The 18239-nt window shown below is 36.8% G+C and overlaps 1 protein-coding gene across 7 annotated transcripts in view; it reads right to left on the bottom strand.

Moving 5' to 3' along the window:
* Positions 1-18239, bottom strand: part of cora (coracle) — a 223843-nt gene that overhangs the window by 22875 nt on the left and 182729 nt on the right. For 6 of the 7 annotated variants that reach the window (XM_067772633.1, XM_067772636.1, XM_067772638.1 and 3 more), the window contains 6 exons: positions 12885-13086; positions 12375-12820; positions 12153-12305; positions 11711-12069; positions 6225-6352; positions 5437-5574 (listed from right to left, as the gene is read on the bottom strand). In XM_067772633.1, the coding sequence (XP_067628734.1) occupies positions 5437-5574; positions 6225-6352; positions 11711-12069; positions 12153-12305; positions 12375-12820; positions 12885-13025 (1365 nt within the window). In that variant the 5' untranslated portion in view covers positions 13026-13086. The remainder of the gene's footprint in view (positions 1-5436; positions 5575-6224; positions 6353-11710; positions 12070-12152; positions 12306-12374; positions 12821-12884; positions 13087-18239) is intronic. The other variant, XM_067772637.1, reaches the window with a different exon arrangement.

Raw genomic sequence — 18239 nt, 5'->3', positions numbered from 1 at the left:
TGGAAGAGAAGCTCGGCCTAAAATCTCTTCGAAAGCGCCTTACATATATTTATTTATTAGTTGTGAACTTGATATCCAACATCATTCTCCAATCACTATCCATGTTTTGACAAATTTCGTAAAACTAGAATGTTGAAAAAAATCTTCTCCAAGATGGTACCATCAAAACCAACTCCAGTTTACTTTTAGAAATTAGCACCTCGTTGGCGGCAGTAATGAAGCATGAAAGGCAATTGCCTGGGGCCATGAAGGTTTTTGGGGGCCCGGCAAGGCAAAGCAGTATTGACAGTACTCTAACTAGGATTTCATAGATACATATGTATGTACATATTTTGCTGCTACAAAAAATTGTTTTAAAATTGAAAATCACTAGACTAAAATCATAAGCATGCAATCAAATACTCTGTGGCATAGTCATATTTGAAACAAAATGTGATTTTAAGTTAGATAAACGTTTTTGACACAATTTTATACGCGCTATCTGTCAAAAATGCTTCAACTAACTTAAAATCACATTTTATTTCGACTATAACTATGCCCCTATCGGTTTGGTCGTATTGCTTGTTCATTTTTGTAAAAGCCAGCGACATCTGTAAATATAGGCTGATAATAAACTAGAGCGTTAATTTGAAAAAATTATTACACCTGACTTGTTTTGCGTAGACCTGCAAAAGATCGATATAAATATCGATACATCGAGTACTAGGTTCATGGTGCGATTATCGATGTTTTTTTTTTCTGAATATAGGGTACTATCTTCCTATTTCTTATTCCTTTTTCTAGCGGCAGAAGTACCAGCGTTGAAACTTTGGTAAGACAAATAAAACATGAGTAAATGAAATTACATACATTATGTCAGATTTGTGTTTATTTTAGATAAATACCTAACAAGTTGGTGGCTCTGAATATTGAAAAGTTCAATGTTAAAGGTACGTTATTATTTTTCATATTATATACACATATATACATGTATTCGTATATGTAGATACATACGCAACAGAAGACATCATTGAGTTGGAAGACGGAAATTGTGTTGCCAAAAAGCTACGAATTACAAAGTCAAGCATTTGGATCCATCTTGACAAAATCAGTAATACTTTTGCAATATGCCACTATTGCAAAAATGTTATAAAACTAGTGGTAATATGTCCAATTTGTTTCACCATCTAGAACGATCGCATACAACTGCAAATTTAGATTCACATAGATCGCCAAATAAGATTGATTTTTATATGAAAAAAACATATGAAGATCCATCATCACGTAAAAAGGCTTTTGACAGCACCCTACTAGGGTTTAGTCACCGCAGACGTTCGACCTTTTCCCATAGTGGATGACAAAGGGTTATGTAACTTTGTATATACCCTCGTTTCGCTGTATAAGCTACCATCGCGGACGACTTTGCATAATGAGTTTTATGATCGTTTCGAAGTTATGAAGACAATATTACACATATTGTATATTGTATTTACATAAATGTCTGATATATACCTGATATTGTCTTTAAATTGAGTAAGCGCTTTTCACTATAAAGAAAGTTCGATATATATCGCGATATATCAATACCCTCCCTCTTAAATATCGAAAATATCAACTTATGAACAAATTTCATGACTTGAAGATGGAAGTATTGTTTCCTAACATCTGCATAGCATTAAGAATATTTTGCACATTTCCAGTCAGTGTGGCTGAAGGGGAGCGTTCCTTTAGTCTATTGTCTCGCGTGAAAAATTTTTTACGTTCTACTATGAGCCAAAATCGCTTAATAAGCCTTGGAACATTGGCGTTGGAGTCCACCCTTGCTCGCAGCATTCGTTCTAAATCCGGAATTTCTATATTCGCAGATCAAAAGGCACGGAAGGTTTTCCTTGGCTGATTCAAGCTCTTAAAATGTACATATTTAGAAAAAGTTAATGTAAGCAATCAAACAATGAAACTAACATTTCATTTATGTAAGTGCTCCAGTAAATCTTATTTTATATGAAATATAACTGAAAATGTGAATTGAAAAATGTATGTATGTTATGTTATTTCTTTACTGGATTGAGTTTATTTTTTAGGGTGGCCCGTGAACGCGAACTGTCCCAGGAGCCCAGCTCGACTCTCTGCGGCCCTTCTGAGAACGCTATTATTTTGTTGAGCCACTTTTTCGAAACAACTCTTGAGATTTTAGAGAAGTATGCTAGTTATCAAAATGGGCTTTAGTGGTACTCAAGCCCAAATCCTTGTTGGGTATATCGACGCCATTGCGAAGGAACGCAAATATCTGCCAGATCGGTTGCTTGAGATAAGCTTAAACTACAGTTAAAGTAGACTAATAACTGCAGAATAAGTTGAAGCGTATTTAAACTGGCAAACTGAGTTGAACTTGTACTTAAAAACCGGGCCTTAGTAAGACAAAGCAGCCAATGAATTTTCTAGATTTCCTAAATATGTGGCTTTAAGAAGATACTTATATTTAAGCTTATATATCATATTGAAAAATAAGAAAATTATTTCAAGATAGTTTGGATATTTACATAACAACCGTAAGTATAAAACTTAAGACATCGATATTAAACAGAAAATCGAACATATATACTTCACAAATAACTAAAAAGCAGCCGAGCTAAGGCCTTTTGCTCGTTTCGGGCAATTTCCACCACAAATTCAGTTCGGCGCGGATCACTTTTGACACAATAGTTATATGTGTTTTTTTATTTAATCATAAGTGAGTTTTTTGGCGACCAAAAGAAAATGTTTGATTGGGCTTTGGCTAAAATTGTGTATATAAAGTTCAACATGGATGAAAAACTGTCATCCAAAACACAATGGCAAGTGGGTAGACACGGCACTGCATAGGGTGGGTATAAACATAGAGAAAGCCTTGGAATACAAGGAGTACTCCTTAGGAGACTTCATAAACATTGATGGGGGCTTTCATTAATTGCAGAAAGATTACTTCACAGTGGTGGCTGTATGGGACCACAAAATCAGAGGACAGGGGCACGCCGTAGGGCGGGGTATTGTCACCTCTGCTGTGGAAGGTGTTCATCAACCAACTGATCAGGCGATTCGATGTGCCTTCCAACAATTACCTCTTTGATTGAAAAAATAAGCGTGGGCTTGCAGGCTATCAATGCTTAGCATAAAAGGAGCCCTGAAAACAAACAAGACTTGTGCTGGAATTTTGTAACTTTTTTATCGATATTCGCCGTCGCTATATAACGAATCGATAGGAATAACAATAACAACTTTTTATCGATATTCGTCAGTTTATGATCAACTATTGTCGCTAAATAACAGAAGAATATTTAAATTTTGATTAACGACATTCGCTTTTAAGCCACTTTACGGCCATTTTAACTCAATTAAATTATCACCACGTTAGCGATGTGGAAACTGAGTTTGTGAATAACAAATTTGTTATGGCAAGCGTAAAATCGTGAGTTAAAATTTGAACAAGTTTCATCTTTAAAGGTAAAAGAAATCGCCTAATGCTGGCGAAACACATAGCGTTAACAATTGCAACGAGACTGAATGCCTCGCGGTAGTTTGGGCGCGCTCATAGTAGTATAGCGTCATCAAATATTGGACAGACAGACTACCTAGCTCACTATCTGGCGCAAGGGCGCTTAAATGGCAGACGAGACGATATATGTGTATACCGATGGTTCAAAAGTAATGGAAGGAGCAGGGTCTGCGGTATATTGCACAGATCCGGAAATAAAAAAATCCTGCAAGCTGCCACATCACTGTAGTGCTTTTCAGGCGGAAGTAGTAGCCGTGACTAAAGCAGTAGAAACACATTTTACATTTATACCCAATCAGCTTTTAAGGCTATAATCTCTCATAGCACAACATTTAAAAGTGTGTTAGGGGGTAAGCAATCCCTGGAAAGAATCTCATTAGAGGAAATACACATCTTTATCGGGCATATGGGAATAGATGGAAATAAAAAAGCGGATACGCTAGCTAAATATGGCGCATCGATCGAAGCTTGTTACGTAGACGTTTCCATCAGATTGGACGATATTAAAAGAAGGCGAGAGCTGCATAATGATCGACCTAGCGGGGAAGGCGTGGAACCAAGCGTAGGCTGCTAAGTGTCGAGATCATGTCGAGACCTTGTAACCTTATTGAAAAGAGGGAATTGTATGCTCTTGATGGGTGTTCTAACTTAACACTGCCTTCTGATGTCACGTGCTTTTTAATTAAACCCTTTCCGAGTTATCGATACCAGATGAAGGAAGTGCGGGTAGAGGAGGATCGAGCACGTCTTGTGCTAGAAGCAAGTAGCACAGGTCCTAGAAATCTTCTATCATTCGCCAAGAGGACAGAGTTATTTTATAACATAGGACCGGGTTTCTGATAGGATTTTTAGGTTTGTTCGTTGAGAAAACTTCTAGTAACCCTATAAACTCATTCAGTCTATGTGAGGTCCTCATGGACCAGCCAAATATAAATATGGTCTTTTGAAAATTTGCTTATGCCACGTATGTATTGATATGAATGGCTTCTAAAGCCAAATATGTCGGTTTTAATTTATTATTATTTCGAAAGTTTTAAGCGAATATTGCATGCCAAAATTGGCCACCTAAGCTCATTTATTGGATGGACTCTTTTAGTAAAACCTGCACGAAGTATAAACCAGTGGTCTTAAAACTTGAAACTGTGGTAGTGTTGGGAAGAGTGAAATCATCGTAGTGGCAGTAGTTTAGTCGTCGATTAACGAGTAACGAGGCAAGATCAAGGCACGCAGTTTTGCTCTTTCAACAAAATCGAAGCACGAAATGAAAGAAAAGCGTGAAAATTAACAGCTACTAAACCAGTTCCTAGGGATGGGACATATGTGAACACCTAGATTATCTATTGTGGATTTATTTAAGATTAGGGTAGGTGTAAACTTGGTCTTAGAACAAAAATTTAAGTTGTTAAAATAACAAATTTCCATCAACTTCAGAATAACAGTGGCTATTGATATGGAAAAGACATTTGTGGCACCATGGTCATAAGAACAAAGTAGTTAGCGCCATGAGCGTAAGCTCCTGTGTAAAATTACCTGATACAGACAGTTGTTCGCCGTTGAAATTACCAATGAAACTTTAACAGAAAAATCAGTTAGATTGATTGAGAATCTGTCAATTCAAGAACAATAAACCTGATTTGTTGATTTTACTTGCATCATTTTTTTCGGTGAATGATTTGTGCCAAGACAATACTAAAGCCACACTATAATTTTGATGTGCATTTTAGGACGAAAATAAAAACACTTAAAGCTTATATCGCAGAATATATAACGAATAAATAAGATAAATAATTAAGTAAATTAAAATATAAATACTTATATTCTATAACGTACGTAAATCTCATAATTAAAAACTGAGATCTCAATTAAATATTTTTATAATAAATATATAGAATTATAAAAAAAGGCTGTTTGAAGAAGAAATTAACCTGATCTTTGCCAAGATAAGCGACGGCCGAGACAGATTCGCCGGCTGCCACATCAGCACCGGTATGGGTCGAATAATCACCTTCAAGGGAACTCTGCGAAGAGGCGGAAGCTGTACCAGTGCTCGATTCACGTTTTAACTACGATTTTGGGTTATATTGGAAGCAAATAAATTTTGTTTTTGTTTTTGTTGTATGTTGTTTATGTGTTATGTGCAATGTTTTTTTGTTAGTCATATTTTAAATTTTTAGTAATGTTAATATGTTTATGAAATTCATGAAAATTCATTGTTAAAATTGAACAATTTTGCCAGTTTTATTTGTTAATTTTTACAACAATAAAAGGGAGAGGCATTTGCGCAAAATTTTTTTTTTTTTGTTTAATTATATAAGATTTATATTTTTGCAGCACATTTTTATTTGAGTTAGTATTTGGTATTTTTGATGAAAGTTTACATAGATACGTAAGAGAATTGATGTTTTCAGTTGTTAAGTGTCGTAGAAGTGCGATATTTTTTAGTAATTCGTTACACAGTGTAATATTTTATAACATCAAAATGTACGTTGTGATTGATTTTCGGTCATGTTTTATTGTTGTTCGTGAATCGATTAGTTTTTGTGAGTTATTAATTACAGAAAGTAAAAAAAAAAAACGAAGAAAAAGGAAGGAAAATAATAATGTTCAGTTAAATTGGAGAAAAACAAAGTAAACAACTTGTTTTTAGAAAAAAAATTTCACAGGAAATCGCTCTCCTAATGAGAGAATTGTAAGAGCAGATCGCAAAATTTACCTTCTCTTTTTTATCCTTCTTAAATGGACTGCGACTACGCGGTGAGTCAAAATCAGGAATGTGCTCTGGTGGATGTCCCATGGTGTGACGTTTCTGAGCATCTTTCTCCTTTTCGGCCATCGCGAGAGCTAAAAAATTTAGTATTATTAATTTACTGCTAAAGTTTCTGTTAAAGTTATGCCTAAAGTGAGCCCAAGTAAGGCTACAGTAAGCTTCGATAAAATGCGGATATCAAATCTTACTAAAAACGATAAATAAGTCATAACCTTAGAAGCTAAGAGTCGCCTGAAATGGTGCTTGAATTGAGTACTAGGTGCCCTTTCCACATAAGATAAGTACTGCGGAAACTTAGTCTCTAACTCCGGGGGTGCCCGGGTATCACGGACATGACTGTAACGAAGAGGCAGACTACCTAGTCATGCAGGGTGACATAGCAGCACTCTTGTTTTCTCACAAGGGCACACTCTAGGCTGCCCATAAGTAAGTGGGATACAAAGCAGTTCGGTTTGCACTGGATTGAACGCCCAGGGCAAATACAAGCTAAATTACTCCCAGCAATGAAATTATCAGCCATTTCATATCAGCCTCCTTAATTTAATCAGAGAGGAACTTTCACACTACTTAAACAGAACACTTTAGTATATGAAATCACCTAAGCAAATGAATTTATTCGATACACAAATCTGTCGCTTTTGGGAGCTGGAGGATGAAACGTTGATTCACATTCTCAGCGAATGCATTGCTCTGGCAAGGCAGAGACTCTCCCATCTAGGTGGCGTAACTCTTAATCCCCTCGTAATATGGAATCAAAAGGTAGATGAAGTACTTAATTATAAAAAAAGAACACAAAAGGGTTCTCATATAAATCTAACAAAAGGCGCCGGACATCTATGCCAGGAATCGCCCGGTGAACCCCGTGCTTAACTTCAAATACCCTAAACACTAGCTGAACTTCGATCTGGATACTGGAACAGGTTAAACTCTTACCTCTCCAGATTAAGCCCCGACATACATAATTTATGTCCTGCATGTTACGTGTCCCCACATGACACCAAACATCTTTTCAGTTACAATGTGAAAACAACGCCTCTAGCACACTTTTCTCTTTCACACCCCTGTTGAAACTTCAAGTTTCTTTGGACTCCCGTGAGAGGATGTTGATGGCAATTTGTGAGTGGTCGCTCCTGTTGGATGGGGCAAAGCACTGCTATAAAAGCAACAATAGCTATTTCAATGCTTTAAAAGCCTTCACATATAGTAATAGGCTGAAGTGTCATGCACGATGGATATAAATAATGGTCGCAGTGCATCGAGGCCTAACAGCAATAGTAATATTTTCTAATCCAGGGCGCTAGTTACCCTTCCAAGGCCAGAGTTCTCACTTTAAGACTTGATATCTACAATATCCACAATATCCACAAGAACCCCACAAAGCCCCTATAGATTTTGTAGAGGAATAAATGGGCTTTATTTCGAGCAACGCTAAACAAATCGAACAGAAACTTGTTGCTCCGAATATTTATCGAAAAGGGCCAAATTTCGAGAACCCTTTTCATAGCAACCAGTTCACAGTTAATGCTTCCTACATTAACAACATTTCAACCAACTTTCGTTGACATTGGTGATACGAAGTATTTCGAGTGTGAACACTTGTACTCGTAACTCAAGTAAATTTTATCGAAATAAATAAATTTACCCAGTATTCGTAAGTAACGAGCAAAGCTAACAGTTATCTGAATAAAAATTTATTCGAATAATGCCCAACTCTGGCAGCAGTATGTAAACCTCTGCAAACAAGTATCTCATTTGACATCATGGAGCTTCGCGGTTAATAAAAGCACACCTAGGAATCAGGAGAACGGTCCGGCCAATTCAACGTGACCACGTGGAAATCACTATCAACGAGTTTAAGGCCTTTACTATAGGTCGTAGCACAAAGATCATGAGACGACGAATAAGCAAACTAGCATGAGAAGGTCCTTTCTCAAATGGAATTAAGTCAACTGACTACCATATTGGCGTGGCCTAAAATTGAAATATTTACATACATACACACTAGACTGGACTGGATACCACATAAAAAGTTGAAAAGGACGCTGTAAGCTTATCTTGTGGGGGTAGAAAACTTAATTTCCAAGCAAAACAAGTTGGAAAACAAAAATTTTAAATAACTTCTAGTTTTAATGAACTTTGGCGAGCCTAAGATATCTACACCATTTTTATACTCAGCGTGCTTTGCACTTTTGCTAACTTTAGAAATATAACGGTTGGCAGTACAGTTATAAAGGAATCAAGACATATATAGACTTCCATATATAAAAATCATCAGTCCAAATCCGTCCGTCAGTCTGTCTGTCCATCCGTTAACACGATAACTTGCGCAAATATTGAGATATCATCACCAAATTCGGTTTACCGGCTTATCTATCCATAATAGATTGGTATTGAAAATGAGCGAAATCGGATGATAACCACGCCCACTTTTTATATATATAACATTTCGGAAAATACATAAAACCTGATTATTTAGTAAATAATACACCTAAAATGTTGAAATTTGACGTGTGGACTGATATTGAGACTCTTGAGAAAAATTTGAAAAAAAATTTTAAAATGGGCGTGGCACCGCCCACTTGTGGCAAAATCAATTTTACAAATAATATTAATCATAAATCAAAAGCAACCAAACCTCTTATAACAAAAATCAGAAGAGAGCTTGCCTTTACTATTGGGAATGCTTCGAAGAAAAATTAACGAAATCGATTAAGGACCAGGCCCACTTTTATATAAAATTTTTAAAGTGGTCGTGGACTAACAAAAAAGCTATATCTTTGCAAAAAGTGCTTTATATAAATTGTATTTCTTTACCCAAGTGGAATTATAACAAGAAATAGGAAAGAACTAAAATGTTTACAAATGGGCGTGGCACCACCCCTTTTATGACTAAGCAATTTTGTTTCGGGAGCCATAATTCCAAGAAAAATTTCTGGATCGTGATAAGATTGGGTACACATATTTTCCTTATAGCAGGAAATATTTCTAGTAAAAATGGACGGGATCGGTTAAAAAACACGCCTTTTTTTATATAAAAGAAGTTTAAGGGGGTCGTAGTCTAGAATAATAAGCTATATCTTATCGAAAAATAGTATTGTATCAATGATATTTCACTTACCAAGTTTTATTGTAAGAGGAAATTGAGAGACATTTTTTTAAATTAACTATACAATTGAAGCTCACGCTGAGTATATAATGTTCGGTTACAGCCGTATTTAGACACCCCTACTTGTTGTATTTGTTTTCCGAAAAAATATTTTTTTTTTACAAAAAAAAATATTTTTGGTATTAATAAAAATTCAGAAAAAGCTAATTTTCGGCTCACCCTATTGCTGCGTAGCTACGCCTGACAAATGAGTTCAATGTACAGCCTCTTACTTCGCTTTGAGTTTATGTAATTCCGGATTTACATATTTGCCGCGTTGCTTCGTTTTGACGCTTTGACAGAGCATAAGTAAGGAATATATTTTTACGCTTTAGATTTCGAAAACTTTATGTAGCAAGAGATACGTGCGGCCATACATTGAACTCAGCTGTCAGGCGAAGCGTTATTATTATATCAGCCTATGTTGCTATCAAATCATCAAAGCGAAGCAAGGGGGGATAGGTCCATGTAAACCCGGCCTGTGTGTTCAATAAGAGCATGCAAAATACAATAACCACATTACAACTTTCCACAGATTTTCACAAATATCTTTTGACAGAAGTAAAATTTTTGATTTCAGCCTTCGGGTTATTGATACAAAGGCCAAACGCGTCTTTTAAAAGATGTTCCGGTATTTTTGGACATGTTTAGCAGTCACTCCTGTTGTAAATTATTTACTGCAAAAAAGTACCGATATAAATGAGAATCGATACTTTCGGTCCGATACTTTGTATGTATCGATAATTCTTTTCGATGCTGCTTGCAAGTACAGGTATCGATACTTTCATGGTATCGTTCCATCTCTATATGGAAGTTAAGTACTTCAGAGCTCAAAAGGGTATTAAAAAATTTAGAACTTCTCAAGGCCAAAACAATGTTAATTACAAAAAAACTTTCAGCTCTAAAATATAAAATTTTTCGGATATTTTCTCAACATACGCCTTAAGTTTGGTGGCGATGTTATATATGTTTTTTTAACCTAAAATTTGAGGGCCGTCTTTTTATAACTTCTTATACGATCTAGTTCATTAAAACTAGGTATCTACTACCAAAGTCTTTATACGAGGAAAATAGTACAAAAGAGCTCAGATTAAAGGTAATGAGATCCGCAAATGGCGTGTTAAGAAATTTCGGCACGAAGTTTTTTCTAAAGCTGATTGGGTTTTTGAAATTTCGCCAGAAAATACCTAAATAAGGCTAAAATATTAGATGTTTGGCATAATTGAAAGTTTGATATCCAACAGTTATCCTGGTGTTTATATATAATGCCAATAAGGTTTTTTGATGGGATGTTATGTCCCAATAAGACCAATTGTAGTGTTCAAGGCCCATGTTTTTGTGCTATGTTTCTTTCAAAGTACTAGTGACAAACCTACAACAGTATACGACTTATGATTTTACAACGAATACAACACTAGATAGTTTCCTAAACATAAAAAATTTAAATACAAGGCCACGTAAGCAAATTTTTACATATAACTTCATATTGGGTTAAAAGGTCCCATTAAGAGGGGAATAATATCAGATTGTGACTATATAGCTCATTGACAATAAAAACAAATTCCAAATTCTACCTTAACAGCATAACTTAACAACCTGCTTTTCAAGTATAGACAGCTTTGACGATTGACACTTTTTCTGGGATGTGTTGTCCCAGTAGTTAGGAGAGAAAGGAGAAACATGTTTAGGTGTGATAAAAGTTTCAACGGGGTATTGCTGCTGGCCTTTTTTAAGGCTTATGCTAGTGAAATTGGTGGCGGCCACCGTGGTGTGATGGTAGCGTGCTCCGCCTGCCACACCACATGCCCTGGGTTCGCACCCCGGGCAAAGCAACATCAAAATTTTAGAAATAAGGTTTTTCAATTAGAAGACAATTTTTCTAAGCGGTGTCGCCCCTCGGTAGTATTTAGCAAGCGCCCCGGGTGTATTTCTGCCACGAAAATATCTCAGTGAAAACTCATCTGCCTTACAGATGCCGTTCGAGTCGGCATAAAACATGTAGGTCCCGTCCGGCCAATTTGTAGGGAAAATCAAGAGGAGCACGACGCAAATTGGAAGAGAAGCCCGGCCTTAGATCTCTTCGGAGGTTATCGCGCCTTACATTTATTTTATGTTAGAGAACTTTAAAATCAAAAATTTTAGAAGCATAAAATAGTCCAAAGTTTTAAATTATGATTTTAAATAAAATGAGGGATTACTTAAATAATCAAAAAGTTACCAAAAGATCTATTAGGAGCGTATAGCTAGTACACTCAAACATAAGAAATATATTCACTAGGAATCTTACCATCCATGCTTCTTGATGTCAAACGTCTCCCTGACAAACTGCGATCGAACTTTGGTGCTGTACGATCGATAGGATTCCGCTTGCTTTCATATAAAGTACGCCCAGAATATCTATATTTCGAGCCGAAACGTGGGAACAAAGATGACTTATTTGGTGGCTCTGGAGTCATTAAGCGGAAGAATGTATGATGTTCTACACACGACTTCCACAATTTCTTAGCAGCTTGATGGCTTGCCAATTTAAAACCAATAGTCGATTCATACTGCTCAAATTCACCCGGTCGAATTTTGATGTAAAAGTGATGACGTTTATAAGAAATCTTAAGAATCTTCGGCCATGCAAAACGATTGATACGTAATCTAAGAGAAACAAAAATTTAATTCAAACATAAATCAATGTATTTTTCAACATATGTACATATGTATATATATGATAAACTCACTTGTCACGGTAAACTAGCAATCCCGATGAGCAAACACCCAGCATAATATCAATACCCTCCGAATCTTTTGCTGGATGCAAATCAACGCCATACATCGCCAGCTTCTTAGCATTTTCTAAGTAATGCAATTCAGCCTCAGCTGGTGCTTGACCCCTAGAAATAGTACACAGTGTTTTTTGTTTGCTTGTCAACTATCAAAATAAATAGCAGAGTAATACGAACTTGTGTGTCTTGTGCAAATCCATCACTTTATCTTGCAACTCCGGTGTTTGATTTGGTGCTATTTTAAAGTCCTTCAAATAACGGCGATCGGGCATCTCTTTCGGATCATAGTCACCCATCTCCGATTGTACCAGGTACGAGCCGAGTAGCGCATGTGTCACAAAAGTACACGGCAAACGGCCTTCAAGTATGTCATTACGCACTTGCAGACAGAGCTGATAACGCGTAATGTCCTCCTGCAATTGTGATGGTTCTGGTGGATAAAATTTTACAGCAAATTGTAGCACCCACGGATCGCTTCGGAAAAACTTTGAAACTGGCTTATCCAAGTCCAACCAGGTACGTGGATCTGTAGGCGTTTCATAAGTGAGGCCAAAGTAGTCTTTTTCCACGATATTAAGACCAGCGCAAATGGTGTTGAGCAGATCGCGGCCTTTTGCTTTACGCTGAAATCAAATGTTTAGTTATAAATGAAAGTTATTCTCACCATTAAGTTATTTGTAAACTCACATCGATGGTGACATCAAGCAGAGATCCGTCGAGCAGAGTGATACGCGCCAAACCAGCTTTTCCGCTCGTATTCGCTTTTTTATACTTTGTAGGCGTGTCCGCCTCAGTTCCAGCGGTGGCAGTTTTAGTTTCCGCTGGCATTTTTAGTTATGAATCAGTTTCTCCGATTTTAAACTATTTTTTGATGGTATATCGAATTGACCTGTGCAAGAAAAGAATACAAAAATTATTTATGGAAATAAACATTAATCTTTCGAAAAGTAAAAGTAATCCTGTACTACATGAAAAGAAAAATGTACAATTAACTTCAAACATCCACTGTACTTACAATTAAATTAAGGTTGATTAAAGTTAATCTGAACAAATATTTACGCTCTTAAATGACAATTACTGAGTGCTAAAAGCAATTCACATGCTAGAAGTTCTGAAGTCCGTTCAATAAGTTGAGGGAAAAATAAATGCCACACCAAAAGGGGTCCCTCAACATTTGCTAAGCATACATTGTTTTGGTCACATTTACCTCCAGTCACACAAATTTCTACAATTTTATGGGTATCGGTAAAGAAAACAAATTGGTTTACTTCCCACTAGAGCCTAGTGCTATGTGAACTATTGCAAGCGGGAAGTTCAAAGACAGTCCATGCAATATTATTTAAAGATCAAGCAATCTGGCAAAATAATTCTGCGATGTAACCAGTCCAACAAGATTATATATATAGTATGCTATAGTTAATCGGATAGACAGTTTCGAATATAGGAAACACTTTTGTAGACTCTACTATTTCAGAATAGGTTCCATTTTTCTCACAGAAACTTAGTGTAGAGTCAGCAATTTCGATTCCGGGACAGCTTTTCGAAAAGTTTTACGCGCCTCTAAATGCAAAAAACGGGAACCTACGATGGCAATCGCTCTGTGAAGGGGACAGTTAGAGACTTCGTCCGAAATAAAGTACGAGTTGCATTTTACACAAATCTCTTATGGAGGAAAGAAGTTGACAACACCATATCCAAAGCTTTCCAAGGCGTAAGGGCATGGCGACGACTCGCAGGCAAGTCTTGGAATTGAAGCCTATTAATGGTACCAGCCGGACCATCTCGGGAACGATTTATTATGACCACATTGAACCTTTTGGGCCATCCCACACCGAAGAAGTTGGAGTCGCCAGGACCTCGCCCGCTAAATATGTGTATTATACATACATATTTGTAACTGGATTCCTCTCGGGTAGGTCGGATTGACCATTGGGTTTAGGAAGCTCTAAAGTTGGGAGTTTCCACTAGTACCAAGCATGTGCATGGTATACTGTTGGCTCAAAGACGCTGCACTGAAGGAAGACACAACCAATATGTTTGCGTATGTAACTGGAACGATTTACGAACATCTTTCAGGTAAACCTAGGTCACAGATACTTCAATGGGAACATCGCTGTACTGAAAGACAATCAACGCGAACTTACTTTAAATGCTATATTTTATTATAAGATGTGATCCACACTGGTCCTTAATAGCTTATTCACACCGTCCCTTTAGCTTGGGTTCTTGACGATAAAGGGGTGAGGAAGACAAGCAGATTAATATATGAGTCAGATAGGCGACGGCTTATGCCTATTGGATCCAGCACTATAAAAAAGGCGGGCTTGCTTTTAAAACAGGCTGATATCCATTAACAAGTTTAAACTTTCTTTTTTAGCAGCGACTAGCTTCCGGCAGTGATGAGTAAATCCACACAACCATATTTGAGGAGAAAATATTATTTACTTTTTGCGATTTCCCGCTGAACACTTGGACCGATATGCCAAAATTAGTTCTACTACATCATACATATGTGTGTATTCATTATTGTAGGGTTTATTTAGAATGCAAGTAATATAATGAATCCAAACACTGGGAGCTCTCGCGATTGTAGTACGCATGGAAAATGGCAAATATTATTCCACTACTAAAACCTGGGAAACCAGTTAAGGAAGGTGAGTCATATCGCCCAATATCACTACTTTCGCCAGTAGCAGAGGCATTGGAAACCGTCCTGCTCCTTCATTTGAGTGCGAATATTCGCTTAGCGACCAATCAGCATGGCTTCTGCAAAATGCATACACGGTTGAAAATTTTGGTTTACATCCTAAAAGTTTTCGGCCTACATATACGACAAAACTTTTTTTGGTTTCACATGCAGACCTCGCAAATTTTAAAACGAAACGTGCTCATATGACTGGTTTTGAAATAAAACATTTTGGTTTAAATTTTAGTCTAGAAAAATTCCATTTTTCAAACTCCTTGACCAAAATTTAACCCCAAATATATTAAAAAATATCTTAGAAATTTCTTAAAACTATTTAGTAGTTTTAAAAGTAGTATAAACAAGTAAGGAAGGCTAAGTTCGGGTGTAACCGAACATTACATACTCAGTTGGGAGCTGTGGAGACAAAGTAAGGGAAATCACCATGTTGTAAAAGGAACCTAGGGTAACCCTGGAATGTGTTTGTATGACATGTGTATCAAATGGAAGGTATTAAAGAGTATTTTAAGAGGAAGTGGGCCAAAGATCTATAGATAGACGCCATTTAGGGATATCGCCATAAAGGTGGACCACGCCTGACTCGAGAATTTGTTTGTACGATATGGGTATCAAATGAAATGTGTTAATGATAATTTTAAAAGGGAGTGGGCCTAAGTTCTATAGGTGGACGTCTTTTCGAGATATCGCCATAAAGGTTGTCCAGAGGTGACTCTAGAATTTATTTTTTACGATATGGGTATCAAATAAAAGGTATCAATGAGTATTTTAAAAGAGCGTGGGCCTAAGTTCTATGGGTGGACGCCTTTTCGGGATATCGCCATAAACGTGGACCAGGGGTGACTCTAGATTGCGTTTGTACAATATGGGTATCAAATGAAAGGTGCTAATGAGTATTTTAAAAGGGTGTGGGTCTTAGTTCTATAGGTGGACGCCTTTTCGAGATATCGCCATAAAGGTGGACCAGGGGTGACTCTAGAATTTGTTTGTACGATATGGGTATCAAACGAAAGGTGTTAATGAGTATTTTAAAAGGGCGTGGGTCTTAGTTCTATAGGTGGACGCCTTTTCGAAATATCTCCATAAAGGTAGACCAGGGGTGACTCCAGAATTTGTTTGTACAATATGGGTATCAAATGAAAGGTGTTAATGAGTATTTTAAAAGGGAGTGGGCTTTAGTTCTATAGGTGGCCGCCTTTTCGAGATATCGCCATAAAGGTGGACCAGGGGTGACTCTAGAATTTGTTTGTACGATATGGGTATCAAATGAAAGGTGTTAATGAGTATTTTAAAAGGGTGTGGGCCTTAGTTCTATAAGTGGACGCCTTTTCGAGATATCGACATGAAGGTGGACCAGGGGTGACTCTAGAATTTGTTTGTACGATATTGGTATCAAATGAAAGGTGTTAATGAGTATTTTAAAAAGGAGTGGGCCTTAGTTCTATATGTCGACGCCTTTTCGAGTTATCGCCATAAACGTGGACCAGGGGTGACTCTAGAATGTGTTTGTACGATATGGGTATCAAATTAAAGGTATTAATGAGGATTTTAAAAGGGAGTGGCCCTTAGTTGTATATGTGAAGGCGTTTTCGAGATATCTACCAAAATGTGGACCAGGGTGATCCAGAACATCATCTGTCGAGTACCGCTAATTTATTTATATATGTAATACCACGTACAGTATTCCTTCCAAGATTTCAAGGGCTTTTGATTTCGCCCTGCAAAACTTTTTCATTTTCTTCTACTTAATATGGTAGGTGTCACACCCATTTTACCAAGTTTTTTTCTAAAGTTATATTTTGCGTCAATAGACCATTACAATTACCATGTTTCATTCCTTTTTTCGTATTTGGTATATAATTATGGCATTTTTTTTCAGTTTTCGTAATTTTCGATATCGAAAAAGCGGGCGTGGTCATAGTTGGATTTCAGCCATTTTTTACACCAATACAAAGTGAGTTCAGATAAGTACGTGAACTGAGTTTAGTAAAGATATATCGATTTTTGCTCAAGTTATCGTGTTAACGGCCGAGCGGAAGGACAGACGGTCGACTGTGTATAAAAACTGGGCGTGGCTTCAACCGATTTCGCCCTTTTTCACAGAAAACAGTTACCGTCCTAGGGGCTAAGCCTCTACCAAATTTCACAAGGATTGGTTAATTTTTGTTCGACTTATGGCATTAAAAGGATCCTAGACAAATTAAATGAAAAAAGGCGGAGCCACGCCCATTTTGAAATTTTCTTTTATTTTTGTATTTTGTTGCACCATATCATTACTGGAGTTGAATGTTGGCATAATTTACTTATATGCTGTAAAGATATTAACGTTTCTTTTAAAATTTGAATTTAAAAAAAAAATTTTTTAAAAAGTGGGCGTGGTCGTTCTTCGCTTTTGCTAATTTTTATTAAGCAGACATAAAGTAATAAGAGTAACGTTCCTGCCAAATTTCATCATGATATCTTCAACGACTTCCAAATTACAGCTTGCAAAACTTCTAAATTACCTTCATTTAAAAGTGGGCGGTGCCACGCCCATTGTCCAAAATTTTACTAGTTTTCTATTCTGCGTCATAAGCTCAACTCACCTACCAAGTTTTATCGCTTAATGCGTATTTGGTAATGAATTATCGCACTTTTCCGATTTTTCGAAATTTTCGATATCGAAAAAGTGGGCGTGGTTATTGTCCGATATCGTTCATTTTAAATAGCGATCTGAGATGAGTGCCCAGGAACCCACGTACCAAATTTCATCAAGATACCTCAAAATTTACTCAAGTTATCGTGTTAACGGACAGACGGACGGACGGACGGACATGGCACAATCGAATTTTTTTTCGATTCTGATGATTTTGATATATGGAAGTCTATATCTATCTCGATTCCTTTATACCTGTACAACCAACCGTTATGCAATCAAAGTTAATATACTCTGTGAGCTCTGCTCAACTGAGTATAAAAATCAGCAGTAAACTTTGCTAAGATTAAAAAATAAACTATAATGTTTGACCATGTAGCACTACCACCGCGCTAAACACAATAAACACCCATATAAATTACGGACTAAATCCCCAAACACCCCATCACAGGACGGTGCTCCTGGCACTTGACCAGTCAAAAGCGGTACACTACTCTAAGACATAGAAGGTTCATACCATCCCATGAATGGTCGGCAAGCATCGGTTTAATTGTTTAATTTCTACATATCAAAGCTGTCTTGCCCACCAGAAGGAATTAAGTCGTTCTGCCTGACAACATTAATTAATATCTGAAATCTCTATGTAAATGTACATATGTCTATGAACAATATCCATTTTTATAAGCTTTTATTTACTTTCACTTGG

This window comes from Eurosta solidaginis, chromosome 3, assembly GCF_040869045.1.
Source record: "Eurosta solidaginis isolate ZX-2024a chromosome 3, ASM4086904v1, whole genome shotgun sequence".
NCBI lineage: Eukaryota > Metazoa > Arthropoda > Insecta > Diptera > Tephritidae > Eurosta > Eurosta solidaginis.
This window is presented reverse-complemented; position numbering and strand designations above follow the sequence as displayed.